At 40.6% G+C, this 27,364-nt stretch overlaps 1 protein-coding gene across 10 annotated transcripts in view; it reads left to right on the top strand.

Moving 5' to 3' along the window:
• Positions 1 to 20,356, top strand: part of LOC124139822 (protocadherin-11 X-linked-like) — a 70,983-nt gene extending 50,627 nt beyond the window's left edge. For 9 of the 10 annotated variants that reach the window (XM_046507175.2, XM_048387604.1, XM_046507178.2 and 6 more), the window contains 3 exons: positions 4,819 to 7,555; positions 13,689 to 13,874; positions 18,631 to 20,356. In XM_046507175.2, the coding sequence (XP_046363131.2) occupies positions 4,928 to 7,555; positions 13,689 to 13,874; positions 18,631 to 19,101 (3,285 nt within the window). In that variant the 5' untranslated portion in view covers positions 4,819 to 4,927 and the 3' untranslated portion in view covers positions 19,102 to 20,356. Of the gene's footprint in view, positions 1 to 4,282; positions 4,674 to 4,818; positions 7,556 to 13,688; positions 13,875 to 18,630 lie in introns of those variants that run through there. The other variant, XM_046507180.2, reaches the window with a different exon arrangement.
• The last annotated feature ends 7,008 nt before the right edge of the window (positions 20,357 to 27,364 follow it).

The raw sequence follows: 27,364 nt of genomic DNA, 5'->3' as shown, positions 1-27,364 counted from the left end.
CTGAAACTGCTTTCAAAGGAGATAAGAGTCCCTAATAAAGTGCCATTATCCTCAAAGTCTTTTCTTGAAACAGATATGGCCGCCATAGCAGCCATATTGGATCAGCTTACCCTGATAACAGTAACAAAAGGGTGTACATCTTGCTATCTGACAGGGTTCCAGCCTCTTTAGTGTCCTGCTATCATTAGAGATGACCCTGTGTCAACACTGACCACAAATTACAAGATTTACCATCCTCTTTTCATCCACAGGTGTTTTTGTACTGGTCAAACTGAGGGACAATTTTGTAGATTTTACTTGATTTATTAAGCTAAGGAAAGCACATGAATATTCATAACAAAAGATTGTCTGTCCCATTATTTGGAAAAATGTGGTTTGTTAAATATTAACACTAATGGCGCCTTAGCGAGAAAGATGATATTTAGTGATTATGTTTAGTCAATTCACTTCATATTTGTGTTATTAGTAATTAGTTTTAGAAAAAAACTTAAAATATCATATATCAAGATATGACTATATGAAACAAGCTTTGAAATCATTAAAAGATGCATTAAGATTTAGTAAAACAAATAAGAAAATGTTTCATTTATCTCCACAACATTGAACGTGCAACACTTATTCCACTTTATCAGTGACATTTGAGATGGAAGACCTTAATCCTAATTAACATCAAAAGGTATCTTCGTAACACAAGCTTTAGACTTGCAATCATGCAACACATACTTATCAGATTTACAGAATAAATAATGGAATTGATTACTCCCGATTCACCATGAATTAAGTCAATATGTAACCCAGCTTTAGTAGCCCTGTAAAAGACTCATTGGTAATCCTAATGACTGCATTGTCCCCCCGTCACCTCGTGGACGACCAGCCATGTGAAATAAATCTGCTTCTCTGATTGCACAATGAAGGACTTGAGTGAGTATTAACGTAGATTCACAGAGGCCGGTTTGTTGGAGCGGCAGTGTATATTGCCATGTACATGTCATGTTGTTATGGCCACCTGCGGACTGTGAGTGCTTCATAATGAGAGGTAGTCTTAACTACAATAGCATTAGTCCCGGATGTCAATTGTAGACCTTTGTGTAGAACATGTATCTGATTGGTATCCCTGTTTCATGTGGGCATACCTATGTATGTGGTATATGTCATGGAAACATGGCACATTGTGTTCTAGGGAAATACAGCTTCATTTCACTTGTCAGGAGTGAAATTGACTTAACTTCTCTGATCTTAAAAATAATGTTGTTTAACAAAATGTTTCATTATGTTTATGAACACATTGTAGTTTCTTGATAATATCTATGATATTTGGCCCAACTGGAAGTAAGTTTGCCAGGTGTATGTTGGTATGGGTGGTGGTACATAGCACGTCAATGACAACACAGGAATGTTTCCTCCAAGCTGATACACTATCACATTAGAGGATTAGGAGAATTAAATCTACGTGTGAATAGAGAAAATGACCGTTTAATATGAACAGCATGACTTGCAGGGGATCACTCTACTCCTGATAGGTGTATGGCCTCTGCCCAGCATGGTTACCTGGCTTTACCTGGGGGATATACCGGGAGGATAAATTCGTTATTTTGAGGGGGGATTTCTAAAGTGAATGAGCAGATGTGATAGGGCACTTTGTGTTTATATACTTATCCTAAACATTGCTAGTATTTGTTATAAAACTCATGGGTTTGTCACATTGGTAAATCACCTTGTCACACACTAACTGGGAGTGATAGAAGTGTTGGTGTTTACATGATCATGAGAGGTTATTGGAGAGGGATACTGCAGACTTAATGGGACCTGTCTTATCTATCTATACATCCTTACGATACAGTCTTCTCTCCCCTCCATTCTTAGCTGTAAATGTTTGTGTCAGGGATATAGAAATACATATCATTTTATTGTTCTTGTCATAAGGTAATTATTTACAAACAATAATATCCCACCTACATTCATCACTAGATAACTTCTGTCTTCAGTCATCCAACAAATCCTAAAATTCCATTTCACCATTCACTTAACTGAACAACATTTTGTCCGTTTTTTCAACCTCCAACATCCTGTCAATTAGCCTATAATGTGAATCAAAATGTAACTGAATCACCTTGCTTTGAAATCCAACTATTAGTATGTGAACATAATATAAGCCCTGCACACAAACCCATCTGAGTTACTGTAGGACGGTTAATCCCACCTGAAGTAGAAATAGACCATTAGGTGATAAATAAGAGAGTCTGACATTGCCATCAGTATAAACATTTAATCCAGAGCTGTGTTCACAACTCGGAGAACATCTTATCTTTTGTCACCCAAAGACGGTATACAGTTTCAGCTCCATTCTGTGCTGAAATTTGTTTTCCTCTCTGGTGTAGGGTTTGCCGTGGGGTTTGTCGATAAGGGTCAGCATTTGTAATGGGAACTTGTAGGTTTGATTAAAGATTTGCTTATTGACTCAGGTGGAGAAGAGGATGTCATGAATCAATTAACTGCAATGAAATATGCACCAGAATGCTAATTACATGTCAGTTTCAACTCTGAAATATATATCTACACAGACAAATGACTATAGCTTCCTGAAATATGTGACCTTGTTATGTGAGCTGACAATGGTAAAAGCTTTGGCAACAACTGATGTGAATTTCAGTTATTTTGTCAGGACAAAATACACAAATTTATATCAATCAGTTCCTGATTGTAATGTACACTCTCAGGTAATTTAATTTTGTTGTGAACCAAATGTTCCAACACTAAAAAAAGCACCTGTGACCAGCTCCAAATCTACAAATTAGAAATGAGCTAGTTGTCCTCATCCCCGTCAGTATCAGATGGAGTGGTGTTGATAGCGTAATGAAATGAGTGTCAATGGCTGCAACAGATAACAGTTACATCATCACCAGCTCGCTGGGGCACCAGGTGTCATTAGCATATCTCTGGTTATGGTTAGGGTTGTCTGTTATTTCTGTTACACCCAGCTGTGATAAGACAACAGCCTACAGCAGTGATGGACAGTTGTCTATTTCAGATAGGTGTGTCAGCCATTGCACCTGTAACTACATCCAACAGTTGCACTATACAGCAGCATGGGTTACAAGTGTGGAGATGTAGGTAGCTCATTATCTAATGTTGGAGGTGTTATACCTTGTTGAGAGAGAGCAAAACATGCGTGACTGTGATAGATGTAGGTCTTTTCAAGAGATATCCATTTTGTCAAAATGTGATATTTGAAAATTTTTATATATAAACATGCTTTGTATATAAATATGATATAAATCAGGTTTAAATTATCAAATTATCAATTTATCAATTATCAATTCAAGACTGTCTGCTTCAAGGTGTCTAGATGTAGGAATACATGTTGATATTAGCATGTAGATTTCATGGTGTGTGTTTCAGTATTATTATTCCTGTCCAGTTGTATCCATGTAACTCGCCCTTGCAAAGAATCCTCATGAAGATTTATTGGAGATTTTATGAGCAAATATGAGAACTGTTCACAAGGGTTGTATGTGCGTTAATTGTGCTGTTGTTGACTCAGAAATAGTAATGCACACTGTGACTCGCCACGGCAGGTAACAAAGATGTTTGTAGCAAGGAGGAGAAATTCATACCAAGTCCACAAATTCTTCTGACTGGCCACATGTGTGCTGTGGTATCAGAGGATGCTGGCTTTGTTGGTTGAGTATCATCATGTATGTGATGTAGTGTCCAGTCGGCTGACCAGTGCCCCTCACAGTTTCACCAGCAGACCATCCAGGGGGTAGACCTCCCTTGTTAAACCCTATGACAACGCAATATACCAGCTTCCAGGTGTAAATGATAAAGTATGTATAATCAGTCAGTCAGATTTCCCCTGTATCTAATTAGGGATGATATATGCTATCATATGTTTAAGAGCAAAATAAAGTTTCTATTTTACAATGCAGTTCAATGATTAAATTTAAACACATCGTTTTTGACAAAAGGACATGAAAAATCCATATTTTGGGTTTATGTAAAACACTCAACATGAATATAAATATTTGGATTTTGACTGATTAAACCATATGTTTAATAACATGTTTGATTTATGAAACATGAATTATAGCCGTGCATATTATGTATTATTATAAAAATAGTATCTTTAAAGTTACAAAATACTTATAAAGAATTGTTTATGACGTTAACATGTTGAAGGAAATGTACAATCCATATATCACATGCTAATTTAACTGTTAAAGAGCTGTGACAAATCTTGTTGATTGCACTCATTTTACAGACATCGTAAATGTAACTGCCCTTGTAACACGGCTATTAAGCCAGATTAGAGCAGGGTAAGGTATAGGTAGACCCAGTACAGCCCGACCGGGTAGCAGGCACCCTGCAGTAGTCAGGGGCCAGCCCCCCACAGTAGCCAGTGGCTAGGTGGCCAGTCAGCCAGAACATAGGCCTTAAGCTGTCAATTAGAGCCCCAGTCTGGGAGGGAGGTGGTGGCTGGCTCAGGTGTGGCGGCTGTTTGCTGATTGGCTGCTTGGACTAGGGGTGGGCTGAGCCAGGCTGAAAGGCATGTGACAGAGAAGAGAGCTCAATTACTGGAAGGCTTCAGCCTAGGCACAACTATGTGTGTGTTCGTGTGTTCCTACACATTACGCTAGGGCTTGGTGTTTTCATATCATCTGATGAGCTATGAGGTATGCTGTGTCCATTTGTCTGTGCTGTCTGTATCACTGACTGTCAATATTGTCATGGTCATGTACAGGTGAAAGGTATTAGTTGTTAATTACTGGTCTGAGTTAATCAGCAGGTCAAATACTCTTGTACTCTTGTGCATTTCAGATTGACAGAGTTACAGTTGGGGTGAAGTGTACAGCTGAATTGACAACACTGAAGAGGAGATACTACAAATGAGATAATTCACTTTCGGTAAAAAAATATATTTTTCAAGATGGATGCAAGTAGATTAAGACTTGTAGTTTTGGTGGTGTTTTCTGTGATTGTTTTTGTGGCTGGCCAGGATGCAGAATATTCAATACCAGAAGAAGTGAGAGTTGGCGAGGTGATCGGAGACATCCCCCGCGACACCAACCTGAACGTGAATCCAGATGATCAGCTACAGTTCAGTATCCTCACTGAAGGCAATCAGCACAGTGAACTCTTCCTCATCAACACTGCAGGCATTCTCTCAGTTAAGACAAGAATTAACAGAGAAACACTCTGCCCATTCCAGGTAACTTGTGATATTCAAATTGAAATTATAGCCAGGTCAACAGTGTCAGATATTTTTCGCAATTTGAAAATAGAGATCACAGTGAAAGATATTAATGATAATGCACCAAAGTTTCCAGTCCAGTCTCGGAATATAGAAATTCCTGAATCATCAACTGTCGGATCTTCTTTTTCTCTCCCTGGTGCCTCAGACAATGACACTGATCCCAATAACTCCTTACAGAGTGTGGAAATTGTTCCAAGCAATGTGCCATTCCGGGTAGAATTCACCAAGAATCTTGATGGGACATCCGTGGTCCTGATCATTGTGACAGAGAAATTAGATCGTGAGACTCAGAATACGTACAGCGTGAAACTGATAGCTGAAGATGGAGGAGCGCCACCTCTCAGCAGCAGCATGGATGTTCAGATCAGCATCACCGATGTTAATGACAATTCTCCTGTGTTCAGCCATTCCATATACAATGTCACCATCAAGGAAAACACCAATTTAGAAATGGTCATTCTACAAGTGACAGCCACTGATAATGATGAAGGTGAAAATGGCAATGTTTTTTACAGACTGAGTTCACATCAAGCTGATGAAATACATCGTTATTTTGCAATGGATGTCATCAGTGGAAACATGGTTCTAAAGCAACAACTAAATAGTGGTCATGTCAAGGTCATCATTGAAGCCAGTGATCAAGGCACACCACCAAAAATATCACAAGCTTTCGTAGAGGTTGAAATACTCGACACAATAAACAACCCACCAGCTGTAACTATCAATATTCTTTCTGAGACTGGGAATGCAAAAGTCAAAGAATCTGTACGCATTGGTTTCCCAGTGGCTCACATAAAGATTCATGACCCTGACACTGGTGCTAATGGCATAGTTACATGTTTCAGTCAAACAGCAGGCTTTGATCTGCAGCCTCTTGACGACAAGGAATACAAGGCTGTTGTAGCCAAACTACTGGACTATGAAACAACTAAACATTATAAAGTGACAATTTTCTGCCGAGATGCCGGTAGTCCTACACTTAATGCCTCGGCAGAGTTTGGGGTGGATGTTTTAGACGCTAACGACAATTCCCCTGAGTTCATGCAGAATGAGATCGTACTGAACATTGCTGAAAACAATGCAGTGGGTGACATGATTGTCCAACTTGGTGCTACAGACAAGGATTCAGGTATCAACAAAAAATTAACATTTTCTGTGTTGAAAGAGGCAAGCATTAATTTCACTGTTGACTCCAATATCCCCATCGTCCGAACAAAGATCAGATTTGACAGAGAAGACACTGTACAGTATAGGTTCCATGTTCTGGCCATTGATGGCGGTGTGCCTTCAAGAACAGCCACAGCAACCATCACCGTCAATGTCCTGGACATCAACGATGAGCAGCCTCTTTTCCTGGAGACTGAGTACAGGTTCCACATGTCCGAGAACCTTCCCTTGGGTATGGGAGTGGGGAACGTGTCTGCCTTCGATCGGGACACAGAAGATGGGGGCATATATACCCTTAAACTCTCACCGCTCTTGTCAACTGATCATCTGCCATTTACCATTCTCCAGAACGGAACTATTCTGACAACAGAGGAGCTGGACAGGGAGGTGAAGAGTGAGTACATCTTCAGGGCAGTTGCTACGGACCATGGAACCATGCCACTGTCAGGGGCAGCCCAGGTCACTGTTGTTGTTGATGATGTGAATGACAATGACCCATCATTTGTGTTCCCAAACGATGACAACTACAGCGTGAGTGTATTCATACCCTCTAAATCAGGCAGTGTTGTGGTAAGGATACAAGCTACTGACATTGATGATGAAAGTAATGCCCAAATCAAATACACAACCAGAGATTTGAATTCATCCGGCTTGTTTGAAATGAACAACACCTCGGGTGAAATCTACACTACTAAGGACATTGACACAAACATGATTGGCACATTCTACCTGGCAATTATGATTTCTAATACAAACCCAGATGCCAAATCTGTCTCACAGAGACTGAAGATATTAATATCCCATCGCACAGAGCCAGGACATTTGTTGCCATCTAGTGACCAGTACATCGTCACCGTCATTGTCCTGGTGTGTTCTACCTTGTTCATTGCGGCAGCTATTCTTGTGGCTTTATGTTATCTACGCAAGCGGGACAAGGATCAACAGCTGAAGGAGCACTGTCAACAGGAACCATTGAGTTACAGTATACAGAGCTCGGTCAGCACTGTTGATGGAGTGACCGCTGCTGACAAGGCCACCACCGGACATCAGAGCATCCACAAGTCTGACAAGAAAGCCGATCTTGACACATCTTCCAGCACTGTCAATGGAAAAATTATTTCTACTGGGAAACTGGTAAGTTTGAACCTATTCTTATGATGACTGTATTCATTTAAGAATGAAAATCAGAAGTGAAGCAGCTCATATTGAAAATCTTTCTATTTCCATTAAAATTGATTGCTGGAATCTCAGTGTATGTCCCAAAACATGACTAGTTAGTTATTGAATAATAACTTGGATACCAATATGATGATTATAACAATAAGAATAACAAGATTGTAGGGGATGAAGTAATGAATGAGATGTATTGGAACATCAAATCTTTTACGATGATGTCATAATGGTCTTACCATGGATATCCCCCTCCTCCTTACCCCAGTGAGCAATCCTTATCAACTTACACAGAAAAAAGCCAACATCAAAGGAAGCCATTTGACAAGATACAGGGTTTGCAAAGCAAAAATGTGAAACTCCCCACCTCCTGTTTCCCTAGTGTAATTACATCAAACGTGTCTATAGACAATAGAGAACCTCTTGTCTATTTCAACAAGCAGCATTTCAGTCGCCAATAGCATTCTCAGTAGTTTGTCACTTGTCGATTAGCATGACACCTGTGAAACCTCGTCATCACTTCCCCGACGGAGCTTGTTCATGTACCTGAGATCCCACTGGGACAATCCACACCTTGTTGGAGGAATGTCCTCTCCCCACAGACAACATACCTGAAAAAACTACTTTGGGGGAGAAAGTGCAGCCCTCGCCCTAGGAAGTCTCACCCCAAACAAATACTGGTGTAGGGGGCTGCCAGGGGACAAGGCAGACGGTTGCATCGCCTTCCTTCCTCTGCATCATTGAGTGACACAGAATGAAACAGGCAAAAACTAACATTGTGGAAATAGCTCTGAATCACTTTTAATGCCCATGAAAACTGAGTTAGAAGATTTAAACAGTTGTTATTTTCATTTTATTTAGATTTAATATCCTAATGTATTTTAGTTCAGTAATTGATTTCCTTTTTCAAATCAATAATAACTCCTTGGGATCCATTTCTTTACATGGCTTTAAACTTTCAAATCATTTCATCTTGTCACTAACAGTGCAAGTCTTGTGCCATCTAAGAGCAATGTTCATATTTTAGACAGATTATTTTAAGATTCAGAATGCCAATCTACAAACACAACTAATATTTCAAATTGAGGTAAAAACGTGATAAAAATGTCTGCATGCCACTGATGTCATGTGAAGTTAGATTTCTCCGATTAAGAGATTTCACAACAAAACAGAACAATGTGTTCTTTTTCTCACACAGATTAAAAATTTTAAACAAATTGAAAGGGGAAACTAAAAAGCAAAAGTGTTTCTTTGTTTGGTTGGCTTGTTGTCAAGGGGAAATGTGCAGGGGAATTTCCTTATATTTATTCCAAAGAAGGAATAGAACACACTCTGGCAACGTCTATGTTTGTCCAAGACAGGATACATGGGCGCATGCAGCTCATTGGGAGGGATCAGTCACAAGATTAACACAAAATCACAAACATACAGCTGAATGGAAAACACCAGGTATCAGGTCCATTCATTATGTATGGGCAGTTGTTTCAATGTTTAATACTTGAAGCATGTCAAATCAGTAGACAATTGTTTCAATGTTTAATACTTGAAGCATGTGATATCCGTAGCCAATTGTTTCAATGTTTAATACTTGAAGCATGTGATATCAGTAGACAATTGTGTCAATGTTTAATGCTTGAAGCATGTGATATCAGTAGACAATTGTTTCAATGTTTAATGCTTTAAGCATGCATTATCAGTATCCAATTGTTTCAATGTTTAATGCTTGATGCATGTGATATCAGTAGCCAATTGTTTCAATGTTTAATACTTGAAACTTGTGATATCAGTAGACAATTGTTTCAATGTTTAATACTTGAAACTTGTGATATCAGTAGCCAATTGTTTCAATGTTTAATACTTGAAACTTGTGATATCAGTAGACAATTGTTTCAATGTTTAATGCTTGAAGAATGTGATATCAGTAGACAATTGTGTCAATGTTTAATGCTTGATGCATGTGATATCAGTAGACAATTGTTTCAATGTTTAATACTTGAAACTTGTGATATCAGTAGACAATTGTTTCAATGTTTAATGCTTGAAGCATGTGATATCAGTAGCCAATTGTTTCAATGTTTAATACTTGAAACTTGTGATATCAGTAGCCAATTGTTTCAATATTTAATGCTTGAAACTTGTGATATCAGTAGACAATTGTTTCAATGTTTAATGCTTGAAGCATGTGATATCAGTAGACAATTGTGTCAATGTTTAATGCTTGAAGCATGTGATATCAGTAGACAATTGTTTCAATGTTTAATACTTGAAACTTGTGATATCAGTAGCCAATTGTTTCAATGTTTAATGCTTGAAACTTGTGATATCAGTAGACAATTGTGTCAATGTTTAATGCTTGAAGCATGTGATATCAGTAGCCAATTGTTTCAATGTTTAATGCTTGAAGCATGTGATATCAGTAGACAATTGTGTCAATGTTTAATGCTTGATGCATGTGATATCAGTAGACAATTGTTTCAATGTTTAATACTTTAAACTTGTGATATCAGTAGCCAATTGTTTCAATGTTTAATACTTGAAACTTGTGATATCAGTAGCCAATTGTTTCAATGTTTAATACTTGAAACTTGTGATATCAGTAGACATTGGGAACATACTCTGTGGTAAAGAATATTCTCTAGTGTTGATATATAAATATGAAAATCCTTTTTTTCAAAGAGTTGAGGTTAATTGATAACTATTTTTAAAGGGAAAGAGTATGAATTGTATTCATAGAATATTAATATTGCTCAGCAATAATTCTATGGATAATAATGCACTGTATATGCCCACAATTCTTATATTTGACATGTCACAGTGAGATGAATGTGCCATACGGTGAAATTAACATCACTTGATGACACTTAATGCCTTGGGCCTCATCCATCAAAGTTCACATCAGAATGCTTCGAGAGATATAAATCCCAAATATTTTTATCTTCATCAGCTTCTACCCTAGTGGAGAACTTTATGTAGATGAAAACCCAGTTTATAACCATGTGGTCTCTCAGGCCCTTTAAACTTAATCCCCAAATCCCTGTTGAAGTTATTGGGTAAAACATTGGCAGTGAGAGGTCCTGTGACATGTTGGCCCCGTGTTAGAGTATGTGGGAGGGAGGTATTAGCAGCCTCAGTGATGGATGGGGACAGACTTGTGGGATGAAGCTACAATATCTTTGTATGACTGAAACACTGCACCTCAGCATCATGCTTACAATAATATACACTACTCTTCATTCAGAATGGATGTTCTTTTTTGCATTAATTTGTTCATCATAAAAACAGTGTTAGTAAGGAATGCTTTTAATCACAGAATATCAAGTCCAGTATTCAGTCTCATCCTGTTTGGTATGATCCTAGTCGGCGCTGGCATGCTATATGAAAGGCAATTTTGTGGAAAATATAGGAGCTTTTGTTTTTCTTTGTTATGTTGTAGTTTAATGCTGTACACAGATTACTGGTGTACCAGGCTAATCCTTCCCTTGGCCAGTTCTTTCCATGGGAAGGTTTGGCTGCGTCCAGATCTTTCCCGGGGAAGAAACAGCCTGGGCTGAACCTTCCATGGAGAAGGTTTATCCTAGACCAGATCTTCCCCGGGGTAGAAACAGCCTGGGCTGAACCTTCCATGGAGAAGGATTATCCTAGACCAGATCTTCCCCGGGGTAGAAACAGCCTGGGCTGAACCTTCCATGGAGAAGGATTATCCTAGACCAGATCTTCCCCGGGGTAGAAACAGCCTGGGCTGAACCTTCCATGGAGAAGGATTATCCCAGACCAGATCTTCCCCGGGGTAGAAACAGCCTGGGCTGAACCTTCCATGGAGAAGGATTATCCCAGACCAGATCTTCCCCGGGGTAGAAACAGCCTGGGCTGAACCTTCCATGGAGAAGGTTTATCCTAGACCAGATCTTCCCCGGGGTAGAAACAGCCTGGGCTGAACCTTCCATGGAGAAGGATTATCCTAGACCAGATCTTCCCCGGGGTAGAAACAGCCTGGGCTGAACCTTCCATGGAGAAGGATTATCCTAGACCAGATCTTCCCCGGGGTAGAAACAGCCTGGGCTGAACCTTCCATGGAGAAGGATTATCCCAGACCAGATCTTCCCTGGAGTAGAAACAGCCTGGGCTGAACCTTCCATGGAGAAGGTTTATCCTAGACCAGATCTTCCCCGGGGTAGAAACACCCTGGGCTGAACCTTCCATGGAGAAGGATTATCCCAGACCAGATCTTCCCCGGGGTAGAAACAGCCTGGGCTGAACCTTCCATGGGGAAGGATTATCCCAGACCAGATCTTGCCAATCCCAAGACAGATCATCACTCAGACTTTAAACTTACCCAGGTTTAACCTAGACCAGATACTCCCCACTCGACTTCAGATATATATACCAGGTACTGTACATTAAGCCATTTTTTTTGGATCCTGGAGGGAGTAAAAGTGAGGAAATTTTGTTTCCATCAGTCTAAAATGAGGAGCCAACGAGTCTTCTTCTTTTTTAAAATACAGATTATTATATTTCCTAAAAAGGATGCAAAATATCAATTTAATGAACCCAAACTAAATTATGTTAGTTTGACACATGTGACTCTCTGCCTTTCTTCCATCCCTGCTCACATGGCCAACAGTGGTTCTGTCAAGCCAGCGTCGGGGACCATGGTGCTCATGGTAGAGGGCCTTCTTGGTTACTACATTTCTTAGGTTTTCCATATATGGACTTATGAAATGGAAATGTATGACTACATGATGATGTACTGGCCTCCAGCCTGTTAGCCCGGCAAACATATATATTGTGAAATGTATATAGTTCCCAGACAGACTGAAGGCACAAACCCTGTTATACCTCACAATTCACTGTATACTTGATTGACAGATTTTAAAACTGAAATATACTGATTTCAATTCTAAATGTTTCACTGGATTAGAACACTAAATATATTAAACATGTGATCACATAATTGGCAGTTCCTAGGCCCTAGACTGTGTTTATGGACTGTCAATGGACAGGTAATAGCTGTGTTCAGGATTTATTTATTGACAAAGTATTATCTAATTCCTCAGTGATATGAATGTGTTGATCAGCAGTGGTGTTGTAAGGATACATGGTTATTTATTCAACTAATCCTGTATGAAAATGTCAATGCCTGTCGTTATGCTGACAGACTACTGTGGAAGGACTGACCCATGTGGAGGTTATAATTGAACTGTGATCCCCCTGAAACCGACACCCCAATCAGGATATCAACATGCTTATCTTGTCACTCAAAATGTACACCCTCCATTCACCAACAAATTTTGGTCAAATTGAAATTCATATCATGTGCCCCTAACTCTAGAAGCTTGTAGTCCCTGTAGCCCTTGGTGTCAGGCAATATGTGGTTTGTCGTGTGATCGTTGTGTGATCTGTCAGGGGAACTGTACAGCTAATCTAAGCAGAGCTTGTAGAACTATCAAAATATCAGCTTGTCAGTGCAGCTATCCACACCGTCATGGGGGGTCGCAGATCACATTTATTTCAATGACTGTTAACGTTGCACTAAATAAGCTTCTGAGTACAATTCACCTGGCAATCTGTATCTCATCATAACAAATCTGATTCTTGTCTGGAAGTAAATTATATGTCAATATGCAAAGGTGGATCTGTCATTTGTAAGGCACACAATGATTAGGAGCTGAGGGTCAAAGACGTTATTTGCACAGAACAAGATGTCATGCAAAATGCAAAGGTTTTCAAAAATGGTCACTGTTATTTTCTGACTAATTAATTGTGTAGTGGCAGCTGGACACATCTGGGGGCAAATATACTCGGGTGGGGGGGCCTTCCTGGATAAGTATCCAGATGGCTGGATTACTGATCAATAGCTATATGTTTGCTAATGTGTATATGGCATGAGACAATTAACTTGGATAAGTTCACCCATGAGTAGTTTATAGTGTACTAGTCATTCATGTGTTACTATGAGCACCTGCAGTGACAGTTTAGAGAGAAATGCCTCTATTTCCATCCATATAGTTAGGTAGTCTGTGGTGCAATCAGGAGGACATAGTTTGCTCCCAAATTAGCTGATGGAAGTAATGAGCAGTTTGATTTCCTTTATTTGCAGGTGTCCTCCTCCCATGACGCCCCAGCCAACACCACATACAGCACCAGTGTAGAACATGTTGTACCAGACCGGGAACACCAGCGCCAGAACCAACTCATGTCCTTCCGCCTACACCAGGCGCTGCAGAGACTGAACAGTGAAACCAGCACCCTCGACCAAAACAAGATCATGGCGGCTAATGCAAAGGTGAGGGAACGAACGAACGAACGAACGAACGCACGAACGAACGCAAGAACGAACGCAAGAACGAACGAACGAACGAACGAACGAACGAACGAACGAACGAACGACAAACGAACGAACGAACAAACGAGCGAACGAACCAACGAACCAACGAGCGAACGAACGAAAAAAGACACACAAAGGCCACGTCATAAATAAGTAAAATCATAAAGCCATAGGGACAGCTTACTAAGTTGACACTAATCAAAACCTCTTATTCCTTCTCAAGTGCATCTGTCCATTGTCTTATACAAACCAGATCTCATTCAGTTCACCATTCTTCTAAACCCAATTGTTGCCATACCACCTAAGTGGTCAGTGTGACTTGAAACCTCATTACAAATTGATAGTTTTTATTTGCTGTTGAACCTTATCATCAGGACAATAGGCAGTACAACACAGGTAAAGGCAAGGTGAGCGGGGAAACACTCAAGGTGGGACTCAGAGTGACCCTTGTTTTCACGCCTGGCTGGTTTATGACACCTCACCTGCCCACTAATTGATCTTTGTTAATTAGGTTCAGCCAGGTATGACACCTCCTTGGTGATTTATCACAGCCTATTGTGAAACCAATAAAACATTGGGAACTTGGAAATACTTCTTTGCACCCTTGTGTGAAATCCATTAAAACATCCAATAATGACTGGCATTGTTCTAGCAGATTGAGTAAAATAACATCATTAAGTGGCTAATATCATTCAATTGGTTGTTGTTTTACTTTGATACTGCTGTTTTTAGTTCAGTAGGATTTAATGGCATGATGAATATTGGAAATGAGACTTAATGTCATGATAGATATCAGAAATAGGACTTAATGTCATGATAGATATCAGAAATAGGACTTAATGTCATGATAGATATCAGAAATAGGACTTAATGTCATGATAGATATTAGAAATAGGACTTTTTAATGCCATGATAGATATTAGAAATCAGATATGTATCTATTCACAAAGTCATTTGAAAGTAATAAAGAATGTGTTATTGGAATGCTTATCGCAAATCTAGTATTTCAGATTATGAGAAAAATCAAACTTAGTCAATATTAAAAATGATTCCATCTATTAAACCTGACAAGCCTGCGCCAGAGAGATGGGACATGCTATGCTACACATCCGCCACAATGAATGCTAGCCTCTGCTCTCCACTTGAAAACATTTACAAAAACAGCTCAGAACTTTTTTTCCAATAAATGAAGGAAAATTGATTGACAAGTAGACAATGGTCAATCATAGGGTGTTGTGTTGGAGTGAGACGACCACCATAATTAGAACTGTGGGGGATTTCATGCCCTGTAAACCCCTGACAACTCAATCTGTGTGATTGTTGTGATACAATCGCGAAGGAAGAGAGAGGTGTGGTGGGGGGCTGCAGTGTCAGGTAAACTCCCTTGTTAGTGGGGACCTGCAGGGTTGGCCCTTCTCTCCTTGCTTTTTATCACACTGTGTGTGATAGTTTGCCCACAACAAGTTGTGTCATTTAGAAGGCAAAGAGTTGTGTAAGTTTGTCAAAACTTTCTAAATGTGTAAATATTGAGGTATTATGTATCAACATTGTACGACAAGTGACAATTATGTAGGGTTACCCCCAGTAATGCATCGTTATTAGTGTTAGGAGAATAAAGTCTTTGATTTGGCATTTATTTTGTATGAGAACAGTTCATGTAAAATGATTAAAAATATAGACTTACATAATTATCATTGCTTTTTACATTGTGAAAAAATATTTTAGCAAAACCCCCAATAGTTTAGTTAACCCCATATAAAGAATTATCTTCCTGACAGAAATTGTGTGCCACGTAAACATCTCTGTATCTACATACTATACCTGTCTACAATCATAACCTCCTCATCTAGCTGGGTGCAACTCAAATTGTGGCAGCCCTCACGACTGTCCTAAACTTGATTGCCATCATAAATTAGCGGAAACACGAGCAGTCTCTCCCCTCCACAACAACTATGTCCACACCATGCAGTGTTTAACACCCTCTTTAGTGTGTTTACACCAGATATGTCCAGTCCAAGCTCAGGAAATGACCAACAATAAACTAAATTTGCTGAGCTCTGGGCCTCCGGAATGATCGTTGTGAGGAGGCAAGAGCAACTTAACGTATGCTGTTAACAGATAGGTGTAATCAAGGCTGTCTCTGTACCCATCATACATAGTTATGATACATTTAACTGCCTCAATGCTGGTGATATGGGCACAAGTTGGGAATATACAAGTCGTGCTGCTTGTCAGTATCACACATCTAACTCCTGGAGGAGTATGAATATAAGCAACTAGACATTTAGAGAATAACAGGTAGAAGTAAGTTCAAAAATACAAAAAGGAACAAAGGTGTTATCCATATACATGTAGCTCCAGCTTTTCCTTAAATGCTTGTAAAACAATTAAGAAACAAAATTAAAACATATGTAATCATTCATTGTCAGGGGCTTATGCCTTAGGTTATGAGTGAGTATGGCTTCATGCCGCTTTTAGCAATATTCCAGCAATATCCCAGTGGGGGACACCAGAAATGGGCTTCACACATTGTACCCATGAAGGGGAATCGAACCCGGGTCTTCGGTGAGATGACCAAATGCTTTACCCGACCATCCCCCTTAAGTTATGAACTATTACTTGTATATATATATACAGGTACCAATTTGTCCATGAAAGGGTTAATCAGTAAACTTAATAGATACTTTGATCATAACATTAAATGTATAGGATATAAACTCATTTGTTCCTGTTTTGTTTTTCCTGTAGTGGAATGCTTATTACAGTGGTGAGTGGACACATTCTGTTTCTGTGTCTTGGAAAGTTCAAAATTATTTGAAGCACTCACAGCAAAGTTTTCTCTCCTCTTATCTGTTTGGCATTTGATTTCTCAAATACAATTGTTGTCTTTGGTTGGCATTTATTTACTGTGTCTAGACTTGAAAGTATTTGTCTTCAAGAGTGGCTTGTTTCATATCAGTGTCTTCCATTGCTTCCCTCAGTTTCCTAATTTTTCCAGCACAAATCTGTACTTGCACCATTTCATGCTTTTATCAAACACAATGGAAGCTCTCCCCCAAGAGTTAATTTAGTCTGTTAAACACCTTTAGACATTGCAGCCGGTGCCCACCAAGCACTTAACCTATGTCTCCTAAATAACGCATCGCCACAGTTTAGTCTCACCTGATTCATCCCCAGGAGACAATTAGAGCACCCCAACCAAATAGACGCTGAAAGATCGCAGGTGGTAAGACTCAGAGATCAGGACCTTTGTCAACAAGGGCAGAGAGTATGGAGGGAGCGGGGCCTGGGGAATTGTTTCGGAGGGTTTGGGCACTTTGAGAAGGTTGGAGTGAAAACAGATTTGTAAACATCTCCCAATGCTGTCAGGTCATTTGGGAAACTAATGTGATCTGCAAATCTAAGTGGTAAAGGGGTGTTTCTAAAAACTCTAGTGGGGTTTTCAGAGTAAGATGAGTGTTGATATCTGAGCTCACAGTGTGTTGTAGAGGGAAAAAATAGTTCAAGCACATTATTGATGTTCCTGGATGAGAGATGAGGATGGGGGCGCGTCCATCAATTGTGTTATGTATGTTACATATTGGATGGATCACTCTACTTATTACTTATGGAATTCACTGGAAGCAGAACATAATGTCACTGTAAAACCTACAAGTTTCTACTATCACAATTGTTATAAAAGCACAATCAAAATACAGCTACTTTAGTGCCAATGTGTTAAATATAATCATGCACATGATAAATAACATAGTGTTCTTCTTGCTAATTACTTTTTGTTCATTTATAATGACAAAACATTCCACTGGAGCTATAAATATGTGTGCTTGTCTTCCACTGGGACACAAACAGTGGTCTATTACGAAGATTGTCTTGTACATGAAACAAAGCCAACACTGGTGGCCCATACCCTGGGCGCTATCTTGATGGCATGCTGTAACTGACCTGTGTAGAAACAAGTCTCTAGTGTTGTTAAAACAAACATATCCAAGTCTTTGTCTTCTTCCAACATAATTGATACCAATCTCAAAGAAAGTTTGTATTCAGGGTAAGCCATCAAATTCCATCAAGGCAGCACTGCAGAGAGGAAATATTGTCTTAAGTGCTAGATAGCATCTAGGCTTGTTGTAATTGTCTATGTCAAGAACCCCACCACCCCACACCTCCCCATCCGTTGCAGGTTGATTTCAGTAGGGGAAAATATCAGGGAAACTTTCTGTAGGAAGAACTGCAGCATTTACTCAATCCTTGAATGGGAATTAACCTGTTTTTTACTATAACAATTTAACAGTTATTTTTTTACACCATTAAAGAATTTTCACAATAATTATATTCACAATCTTAATTTTTCGATGATTGAAGAGATATAGACGAACTATAGTTATACATCACTTTAAATACCATCACAAAGTACAGGGGACATCTGCATGCAGGGCTTCACATGGCCACTACTGGAATGACCAGGGTCAGGAACACTGCAATAAAATATGTATAGAGACAAACAGGAAGGGAAAGGACAATGGTTTTCCTTCAGTAATTTCCACATTAGATTGTCTGGATCAGTTAGTAATGAGATACTCAACGAAGTGTGTCTTGACATCCAGAACTTCACCAGCCAATGCTATAATGCTGATAGTTTGATGAAAATTCAAATAATTGGGAGCAATATTTGTTTAGATTTTTATCACTATTTTGATATTTATGTTATGTTTTACAGGTCATCGAATGGAGAGATGCCCAGAAGCGAGCTGATGACTTCCACAGTACCAGTTCGGGTGAAATAACTACAGGTGACAGTGGCCATGGGAGTGACGAAGACTCCCACATCCTCTCCGACAGATCCACATCACCACAGAAAATACGCCTTGGTATTGGTGCCATAAAACACCAGTCACATCCAGGGCACAATGCCCCTCCAAGGTCAAAGGTGTCGCCCATTAAAGGAACGAAGATGGCAGTTAGGGGTAGAAATGGTCAAGTGCATTATCCGTCACATTTCAATTTGACGTCGAAGAAAGACAATGTTGTACCAAGTGGTTACAATCCGTATGCATTACAGACTTCCCCTCGGAGTGAGGAGGATGGTGATGACACAACAACATCCGGCAGTTACAGCATCACACTGGACGATACCAAGTCCGAGATGCCAGATTTTGATTATATGCCAGTCAAAGATGTGTATGTGTGATTGATCTCTTGTGTCTGTCATGTGACAGTCATGTGACTGATTTTTCATCAAGAAGGCTGAGAATACTTCAGAACAGAGTATTTCATAGACAAGAGATTTCAGAAGATTGTTTGTTTCAAATTGTGTCTCAACATCGTTGCCTGTGATCACAAGAAACTGTTGTTCTATCTCTGCAAGAAGTAGGCAACGAGGATGTTCTGTCTTCAAAACTATCTTTACAGCAAGACAAACTGAAGATGAACATGTTATCACGCCCAGTGTTAAAGACCTGAAAGGTGGACCAGTCATGTTGAATGTGATGTAAGTGCCTTGTGTATTGTCTCTTGACCAGTGGTCATCATACTTGTGTGCTGTTTCTAGTCCTTTCCTGCTGAAAGCATTAAATCAAAATGTAATATTTATTTTATGTCATTTCTGCATTTCTTATGGTGAGACAGTGAATGGGATACGCTGAACAGAGAGATTGTACTCATGATCACTGCTCTCAGCGCTGAGACAGCAATCTCAGCCACTCTACTTGAACATCCCAGCTTCCCCGTGAATGCTGTGAGATGTTTCATCGGATAGTTTCTCATCATTTGTGCCTGGCCTGTCTGTTGTGGCATCATGAAGACTTTGTGTTCAAATTTCTGGGGGGGGAGTTGGTGTGAGTAGGGGAGGGATATGGGAGTGGCATTAGATCATCAAATTCCAAGGGGAGGCAGTTTGTGTTATCACAGGGTGGTGATAAAATGTTGTAACATTTTTGAGCAGCTATCGTACTGGAATGTAGAAGAAAGTGCCTTAAATTTTCCAAAATGGAGATTTATGATTTTACAGAATTCCAAGGACTGTAGGAACTTATACATGTACAATATGTCCTGCCTGTATGTGTGGTTGTCATAGGGCCATAGCTTGACAAGTGTCCTGCCTGCATGTGTGGTTGTCATAGGGCCATAGCTTGACAAGTGTCCTGCCTGCATGTGTGGTTGTCATAGGGCCATAGCTTGACAAGTTTCCTGCCTGCATGTGTGGTTGTCATAGGGCCATAGCTTGACAAGTGTCCTGCCTGCATGTGTGGTTGTCATAGGGCCATAGCTGGACAAGAACCAACAATCAGAAGGAGTTTCCATCAGCTGTGTGTATTTGTGTTTACTAGAGTATTTTCGTATCACCTGTTAAGCTTGAGAAGTCAAATTCACCTGTATATATATATATATATATATGTCCATATTTGTTGAGTTATTGTGTAAATAAAAGTTATCTGGACAATGAATCTGTGAGTGTGTTTTACCTTGGATAAATCCCCCTGCTCATGGAACTTCAACCATCAGGATGTTCACGATGAGGAACTGAAGGTCTGGGTTCCTACCAGATAATCTCAAAATGGTTCCTTCCACTTTCTCTGATTTTAAGACTAAGCTGAAATATTGCTGAAATAAAATATTTTTTCAAATACAGTAAACTACGTTTATAACGAACACGCTTATAACGAACTGACCGATATAACAAACTTATTTTTTAGGCCTGACCAGTTGTTGTATATATGCTGTGCTGTATGCATAATTATAATGAACTACGGTTATTACAAATTAAAATTAGTGGTCCCCTTGAGTTTGTTTTAACCGTAGTTTACTGTATTTCTAATTCCAGAAAAATAATTCTTCATGTACTCAGTAGAAACTTTGGAACTTATGTTTTTTCCCTGTCTTTCACACCAACCGAGGTGGTTGCCTTGTTGACATGACATCACAGGTGGATGACCAAGCGGAGGAAAGTTAGGAAGGTTCCCTTGCTGAAGATAACACCTCCAAAGAGATGATGTTGTGCTTCAATGGACATTAAATGTTTGGCAGCTTCATCTTGCGCCATTACTGCTTGCAACATAGACATTGATTTTCAGCAAGCAATGGTATTGCGTAAGCGTTATTTATATTTAGATAAAAGTGTTTTTATGAGCATCTGAGAGCTAAAAATAGCTAATTGTTGTGTGCAATTCATATATCCTCAAATAACTTTATTATGATGGTCTGGTTAAAGTGAGGGAATAGCCTGGAGTAACTACTTTATGATGGTCTGGTTAAAGTGGGGGATGAGCCTGGAGTAACTACTTTTTAATGGTCGGGTTATAGCCTGGAACAGTTCTTTATGATGGTCTGGTTAAAGTGGGGTACTAGCCTTGAGTAACTACTTTATGATGGTCTGGTTATAGTGGGGGAATAGCCTGGAGTAACTACTTTATGATGGTCTGGTTATAGTGGGGGAATAGCCTGGAGTAACTACTTTATGATGGTCTGGTTATAGTGGGGCAATAGCCCGGAGTAACTACTTTATGATGGTCTGGTTATAATGGGGGAATAGCCTGGAGTAACTGCTTTATGATGGTCTGGTTATAGTGGGGCAATAGCCCAGAGTAACTACTTTATGATGGTCTGGTGATAGTGGGGGAATAGCCTGGAGTAACTACTTTATGATGGTCTGGTTATAGTGGGAGGAAAGCCTGATGTAACTACTTTATGATGGTCTGGTTATAGTGGGAGGGAAGCCTGATGTAACCACTTTATGATGGTCTGGTTATAGTGGGGTACTAGCCTTGAGTAACTGCTTTATGATGGTCTGGTTATAGTGGGGGAATAGCCTGGAGTAACTTCTTTATGATGGTCTGGTTATAATGGGGGAATAGCCTGGAGTAACTGCTTTATGATGGTCTGGTTATAGTGGGGGAATAGCCTGGAGTAACTACTTTATGATGGTCTGGTTATAGTGGGGCAATAGCCCGGAGTAACTACTTTATGATGGTCTGGTTATAGTGGGGGAATAGCCTGGAGTAACTACTTTATGATGGTCTGGTTATAATGGGGGAATAGCCTGGAGTAACTGCTTTATGATGGTCTGGTTATAGTGGGGCAATAGCCCAGAGTAACTACTTTATGATGGTCTGGTGATAGTGGGGGAATAGCCTGGAGTAACTACTTTATGATGGTCTGGTTATAGTGGGAGGAAAGCCTGATGTAACTACTTTATGATGGTCTGGTTATAGTGGGAGGGAAGCCTGATGTAACCACTTTATGATGGTCTGGTTATAATGGGGGAATAGCCTGGAGTAACTGCTTTATGATGGTCTGGTTAAAGTGGGGTATTAGCCCGGAGTAACTACTTTATGATGGTCTGGTTATAGTGGGGCAATAGCCCGGAGTAATTACTTTATGATGGTCTGGTTATTGTGGGGTAATAGCCCGGAGTAACTACTTTATGATGGTCTGGTTATAGTGGGGCAATAGCCCGGCGTAACTACTTTATGATGGTCTGGTTATAATGGGGGAATAGCCCGGAGTAACTACTTTATGATGGTCTGGCTATAGTGGGGCAATAGCCTGGAGTAACTACTTTATGGAGGTCTGGTTATAAGGGGGGAATAGCCTGGAGTAGCAACCTTATGGTGGTCTGGTTATAGTGGGAGAATAGCCTGGAGTAACACTTTATGATGGTCTGGTTGTCGTCTTAAAATATTCTGGAGTAAACTACCTGATGATGGTCTGGCTGAAGTGGGGAAAAATGCATGGAGTAAGTATTTTTGATGGTCTGGTTATAGTGGGGGAATAGCCTGGAGTAACTACCTTTTAATGTCTGGAGTAACTACATTGTGGTGGTCTGGTTATAGTAGGGGAATAGCCTGGAGTAAGAACATTTTGGTGGTCTATTAAATTCAAGTCCCTAAGTAATGTTGAATTTATATTTCCTTTTTATTTGAAAATATAGTACAAACGAATGTTGGTACGCACATGTGTGGTAACATTCGTCACCACTCGGGCCTTTCCGTAACCAACGAGAATACCCGGAATAACACGAGTCGACCCCGCCCTTTACCAAAATGTTGCGTCCAAGCTTAGAAATAAAGCTACGTGTCCGACACACAAACTCATTTACCAAACAGTGCGCATTAAGCGTAATCCACTTTCAGACTAGCCAAGAAATATGATTATTTTTATCCTACTGAGTTTCAGCTGCAGAATCCAAGCACTTGTTACGAAATTCCGCCGACTCAGATTCCAGCACCAATGCTATAATAACCGCGTGTGCCTGAATTCATTCAGCTCATACTAAGTCAGTCTCTGAATTTAGAACCATATTCTAAGCTATCGTGTTTGGCCCGTGGAAACACTGAACCCTGGGATAATCCCCATAACGACAAGTAGAACAGTACAGGCAGATTAGCAAATCTCGCCACGGATAATCTTTACGTTATGCTGTTTTTTAGCGGAGCATACATAATACACCGACTGCCCAAACCACAGTTATAAAATAATAATACAAATAATGATATTAGTTATGTAATATTAGGTTGTTCAGGGCATGTGGTTATTGCGTACCAACCCACCAAGCACAAGCCTTGCCGAAATCCTGTGGATCCAGTGTATGCATCTTGTAGTCGTCACAGTCTGTCTAGAACAGGGACATGCTGCATGTATTATACACAGCATTACAACAGCGACCGCAGTTAGTCCACATATATTGTCTCGTAAATTACACCGACTGTCTGCACTTCACGAGAATTAAAAATTAAATGTAACGACTTCTCCAGCTTATTTAAAGCACAACCACTCAAAGCATCTGCATGGAATCAACGCGCAATACACAATTCTATGAAATGTAGCATTTGTATGCAGTATCATGTGTCGCAAAAAAATGATCTAAATGACGACATTTCATATGACAAGGGGGCTGTGTTGCACTTTAATCAGCATTTCACGCCACGGGAAGATTTTATTTTATTAGCTAAATAAATCTCTCCACCTATGCTGTTTGTCCGAACACCCATATCAATGCCTCTGCATGTACTGGACCAACCCATCTACTTCTTCGTTCTTACGTCGGTGAGTGAGTATGGTTTTACGCCGCAATATTCCAGCCAAATCACGGGCTTCACACATTTCCTTCATGTGGGGAATCGAAACCCGGGCCTTCGGCGTGACGACCGAACGCTTTAATCGCTAGGCTACCCACAGCCCCTCTTCGCTTCTTAAAACGTTATTAAGCAGTTATTAGACGTTGGGAGGTTTTTATTGCAGTCAACTAATTTCACAAAAGAACATTACATTGCAACACAATGAGCACTGCAGTTCCTATTCTTCTGCCTGAATCAATGAGCTAAGGTGACGTTCGGACGTGTAACTGGGGTAATCACTGACTGCTAGTAGTATATATGCTAACTATTTATCATTACGGGGCTCAAAAGAGAGCAAATTAAGTCCTCGCTGGTGGTAAGGGCCAGTAACTGTGCATAGAGAATTGCAACTTTGTCGAGTGGATGGCATTGCGCAACTATACACGGGTATGGGTTCGCATGCTGTCACTGTGTAGTTTAAATCGTGACTGTTGGCACGACTTTGTTAATAAACGTGGCCGTTTGTCAAGTTAACACCTGTTCCCTACACCGCGTAATGGTGTCATAATAAACTACGTGAAAGGAACACGAGCCATGCTTGGTTAACAGTGGCGCACCGCCTGGTCAAAATAACTAACAACCCAGTTCAGTAATTGTGAATAAAAGTTTGATATAAATGATTGCAACTAGAATACAGACACTTGACTTGAATGCTTAGATATCTAACGTAATATAGTTTCATAGTTTGTCAAAGTTCACAGGGTCGAAGGACTAGTGCACAAAGTTTGGTTGTCTCGTGCATGCGTATTGCCAGCACGCAGGAAGATAGAGAACCCCAGGAAGAGCGTGTACCAATAGTAAAGTGTTCTATCAAATAACTAGGTGGTACGGTTTGTGAGCACACAACCCACAGCCGTATCTGAAGATACTATACTGGTTGAGATAATTGCCAATATGACGTTAAATAACGCACTCCCTCACTGTAAATGCTGACAACTTCCCTGGTCTCAAGACAGTCTTTAATAGCTTCAATCATTGTTCTAATAATGATGCAACAAGGGGACATATCAATATCAACGTTATTGCTTTGATAGAGATTAATCACATGAACAATACAGGCATTGATGGTGCCTGACACTCGCATATTGTATTCGGAACAGGACATGTCATGCAAAACACGTGTGTTTCATGATAAAATGGTTTGTGTATTCCTTTGAGTATACATCAGACAAATAAAGTATATCTTAAGATGTCTCAACTTATAATTGGAAACACTTACTTTTAACTTACAACTTACACTAAACCGGATATGATCGACGAATGGTTTGAAACTAGGGAGCCGATCAAAGTCGACATTGCATGATGGTGGACATGCTGGTAGTTGACATGTTTTATCCAGATTGCAATTTAGATACGTGCAAACACTCGTCACACGGGTAATTGCTTCTCAAATCAACAATTTAACGCCAGCGCGTATCTTACAGAGAGATTACATGAAGTTGTCCAGCACCACAGTCACATGCACGGCTCAGAGACCACTAATAGGTCAATGTTTGGGCAAGATTGGAGTGGACTATGCTTAAATTGAAATTAGTGACACGAGGTTACGGGGAATCGGAAGTGTGTGTTTGTCTACTTGACATCCTCCTCGGACGTTAGGGAGGGGAGCAGGGGGATTAGGGGGTCGCGTTTCTAACTATCCCGGTGGACTCCCTGGGGGTTGGGGCCAGTGACACTCGGGCCCACGGGAATAGGTAATACGTACGTATTTAGCGACTCAATGAAGGCGGAGGCCGAGGCGAACTGAAACTGTTACAATGAGTCAAGGTGTTTGTTGATGTGCAAGTAAGCAGGCTTTTATTGTTGAAAAGAGATCACCGTGTCACATCTAGCAGATACCCCGGAGATACAACGTGGCGTCAACTCGTATAGTATTGAGACTGCAAACATTGGGGCAGGGCAGATAGGGGCACGTTTTGGGGTTAAGAACTTCATATCAATGTTACGATGACAGTGCCAAAAACACGGATAAGGAAATCTTGTTGCTGAGCTTTGCATTGGGTGAACAGTAGTAAGTCGGTGTTAGGGACAGTGTACAATGTAAGTCGGTGACTGGTGTTAGGGACAGTGTACACTGTAACTCGGTGACTGGTGTTAGGGACAGTGTACACTGTAAGTCGGTGACTGGTGTTAGGGACAGTGTACAGCAGTAAGTCGGTGACTGGTGTTAGGGGCAGTGTACAACAGTAAGTCGGTGACTGATGTTAGGGACAGTGTACACTGTAAGTCGGTGACTGGTGTTAGGGACAGTGTACAGCAGTAAGTCGGTGACTGGTGTTAGGGACAGTGTAAAGCAGTAAGTCGGTGACTGGTGTTAGGGACAGTGTACACTGTAAGTCGGTGACTGGTGTTAGGGACAGTGTACACTGTAAGTCGGTGACTGGTGTTAGGGACAATGTACAGCAGTAAGTCGGTGACTGGTGTTAGGGACAGTGTACAGCAGTAAGTCGGTGACTGGTGTTAGGGACAGTGTACAGCAGTAAGTCGGTGACTGGTGTTAGGGGCAGTGTACAACAGTAAGTCGGTGACTGATGTTAGGGACAGTGTACACTGTAAGTCGGTGACTGGTGTTAGGGGCAGTGTACACTGTAAGTCGGTGACTGGTGTTAGGGACAGTGTACACTGTAAGTCGGTGACTGGTGTTAGGGACACTGTACAGCAGTAAGCCGGTGACTGGTGTCAGGGACAGAGTACACTGTAAGTCGGTGACTGGTGTTAGGGACACTGTACAGCAGTAAGTCGGTGACTTGTGTTAGGGACAGTGTACAACAGTAAATCGGTGACTGATGTTAGGGACAGTGTACAATGTAAGTCGGTGACTGGTGTTAGGGACAGTGTACAATGTAAGTCGGTGACTGGTGTTAGGGACAGTGTACAACAGTAAATCGGTGACTGATGTTAGGGACAGTGTACAATGTAAGTCGGTGACTGGTGTTAGGGACAGTGTTCACTGTAAGTCGGTGACTGGTGTCAGGGACAGTGTACAACAGTAAATCGGTGACTGATGTTAGGGACAGTGTACAGCATTAAGGCGGTGACAGGTGTTAGGGACAGTGTACAATGTAAGTCGGTGACTGATGTTAGGGACAGTGTACAATGTAAGTCGGTGACTGGTGTTAGGGACAGTGTACAACAGTAAGTCGGTGACTGGTGTTAGGGACAGTGTACAGCAGTAAGCCGGTGACTGGTGTTAGGGACAGTGTACAGCAGTAAGTCGGTGACTGGTGTCAGGGACAGTGTACAATGTAAGTCGGTGACTGGTGTTAGGGACAGTGTACAGCAATAAGCCGGTGACTGGTGTTAGGGACAGTGTACAGCAGTGAGCCAGTGACTGGTGTT

Source organism: Haliotis rufescens, unplaced genomic scaffold (genome assembly GCF_023055435.1).
Source record: "Haliotis rufescens isolate VD_foot unplaced genomic scaffold, xgHalRufe1.0.p SCAF_7, whole genome shotgun sequence".
NCBI classification, from domain to species: Eukaryota; Metazoa; Mollusca; class Gastropoda; order Lepetellida; family Haliotidae; genus Haliotis; species Haliotis rufescens.
Note: the sequence above shows the minus strand (reverse complement) of the source record. Positions and strands in the feature narration are given on the sequence as shown.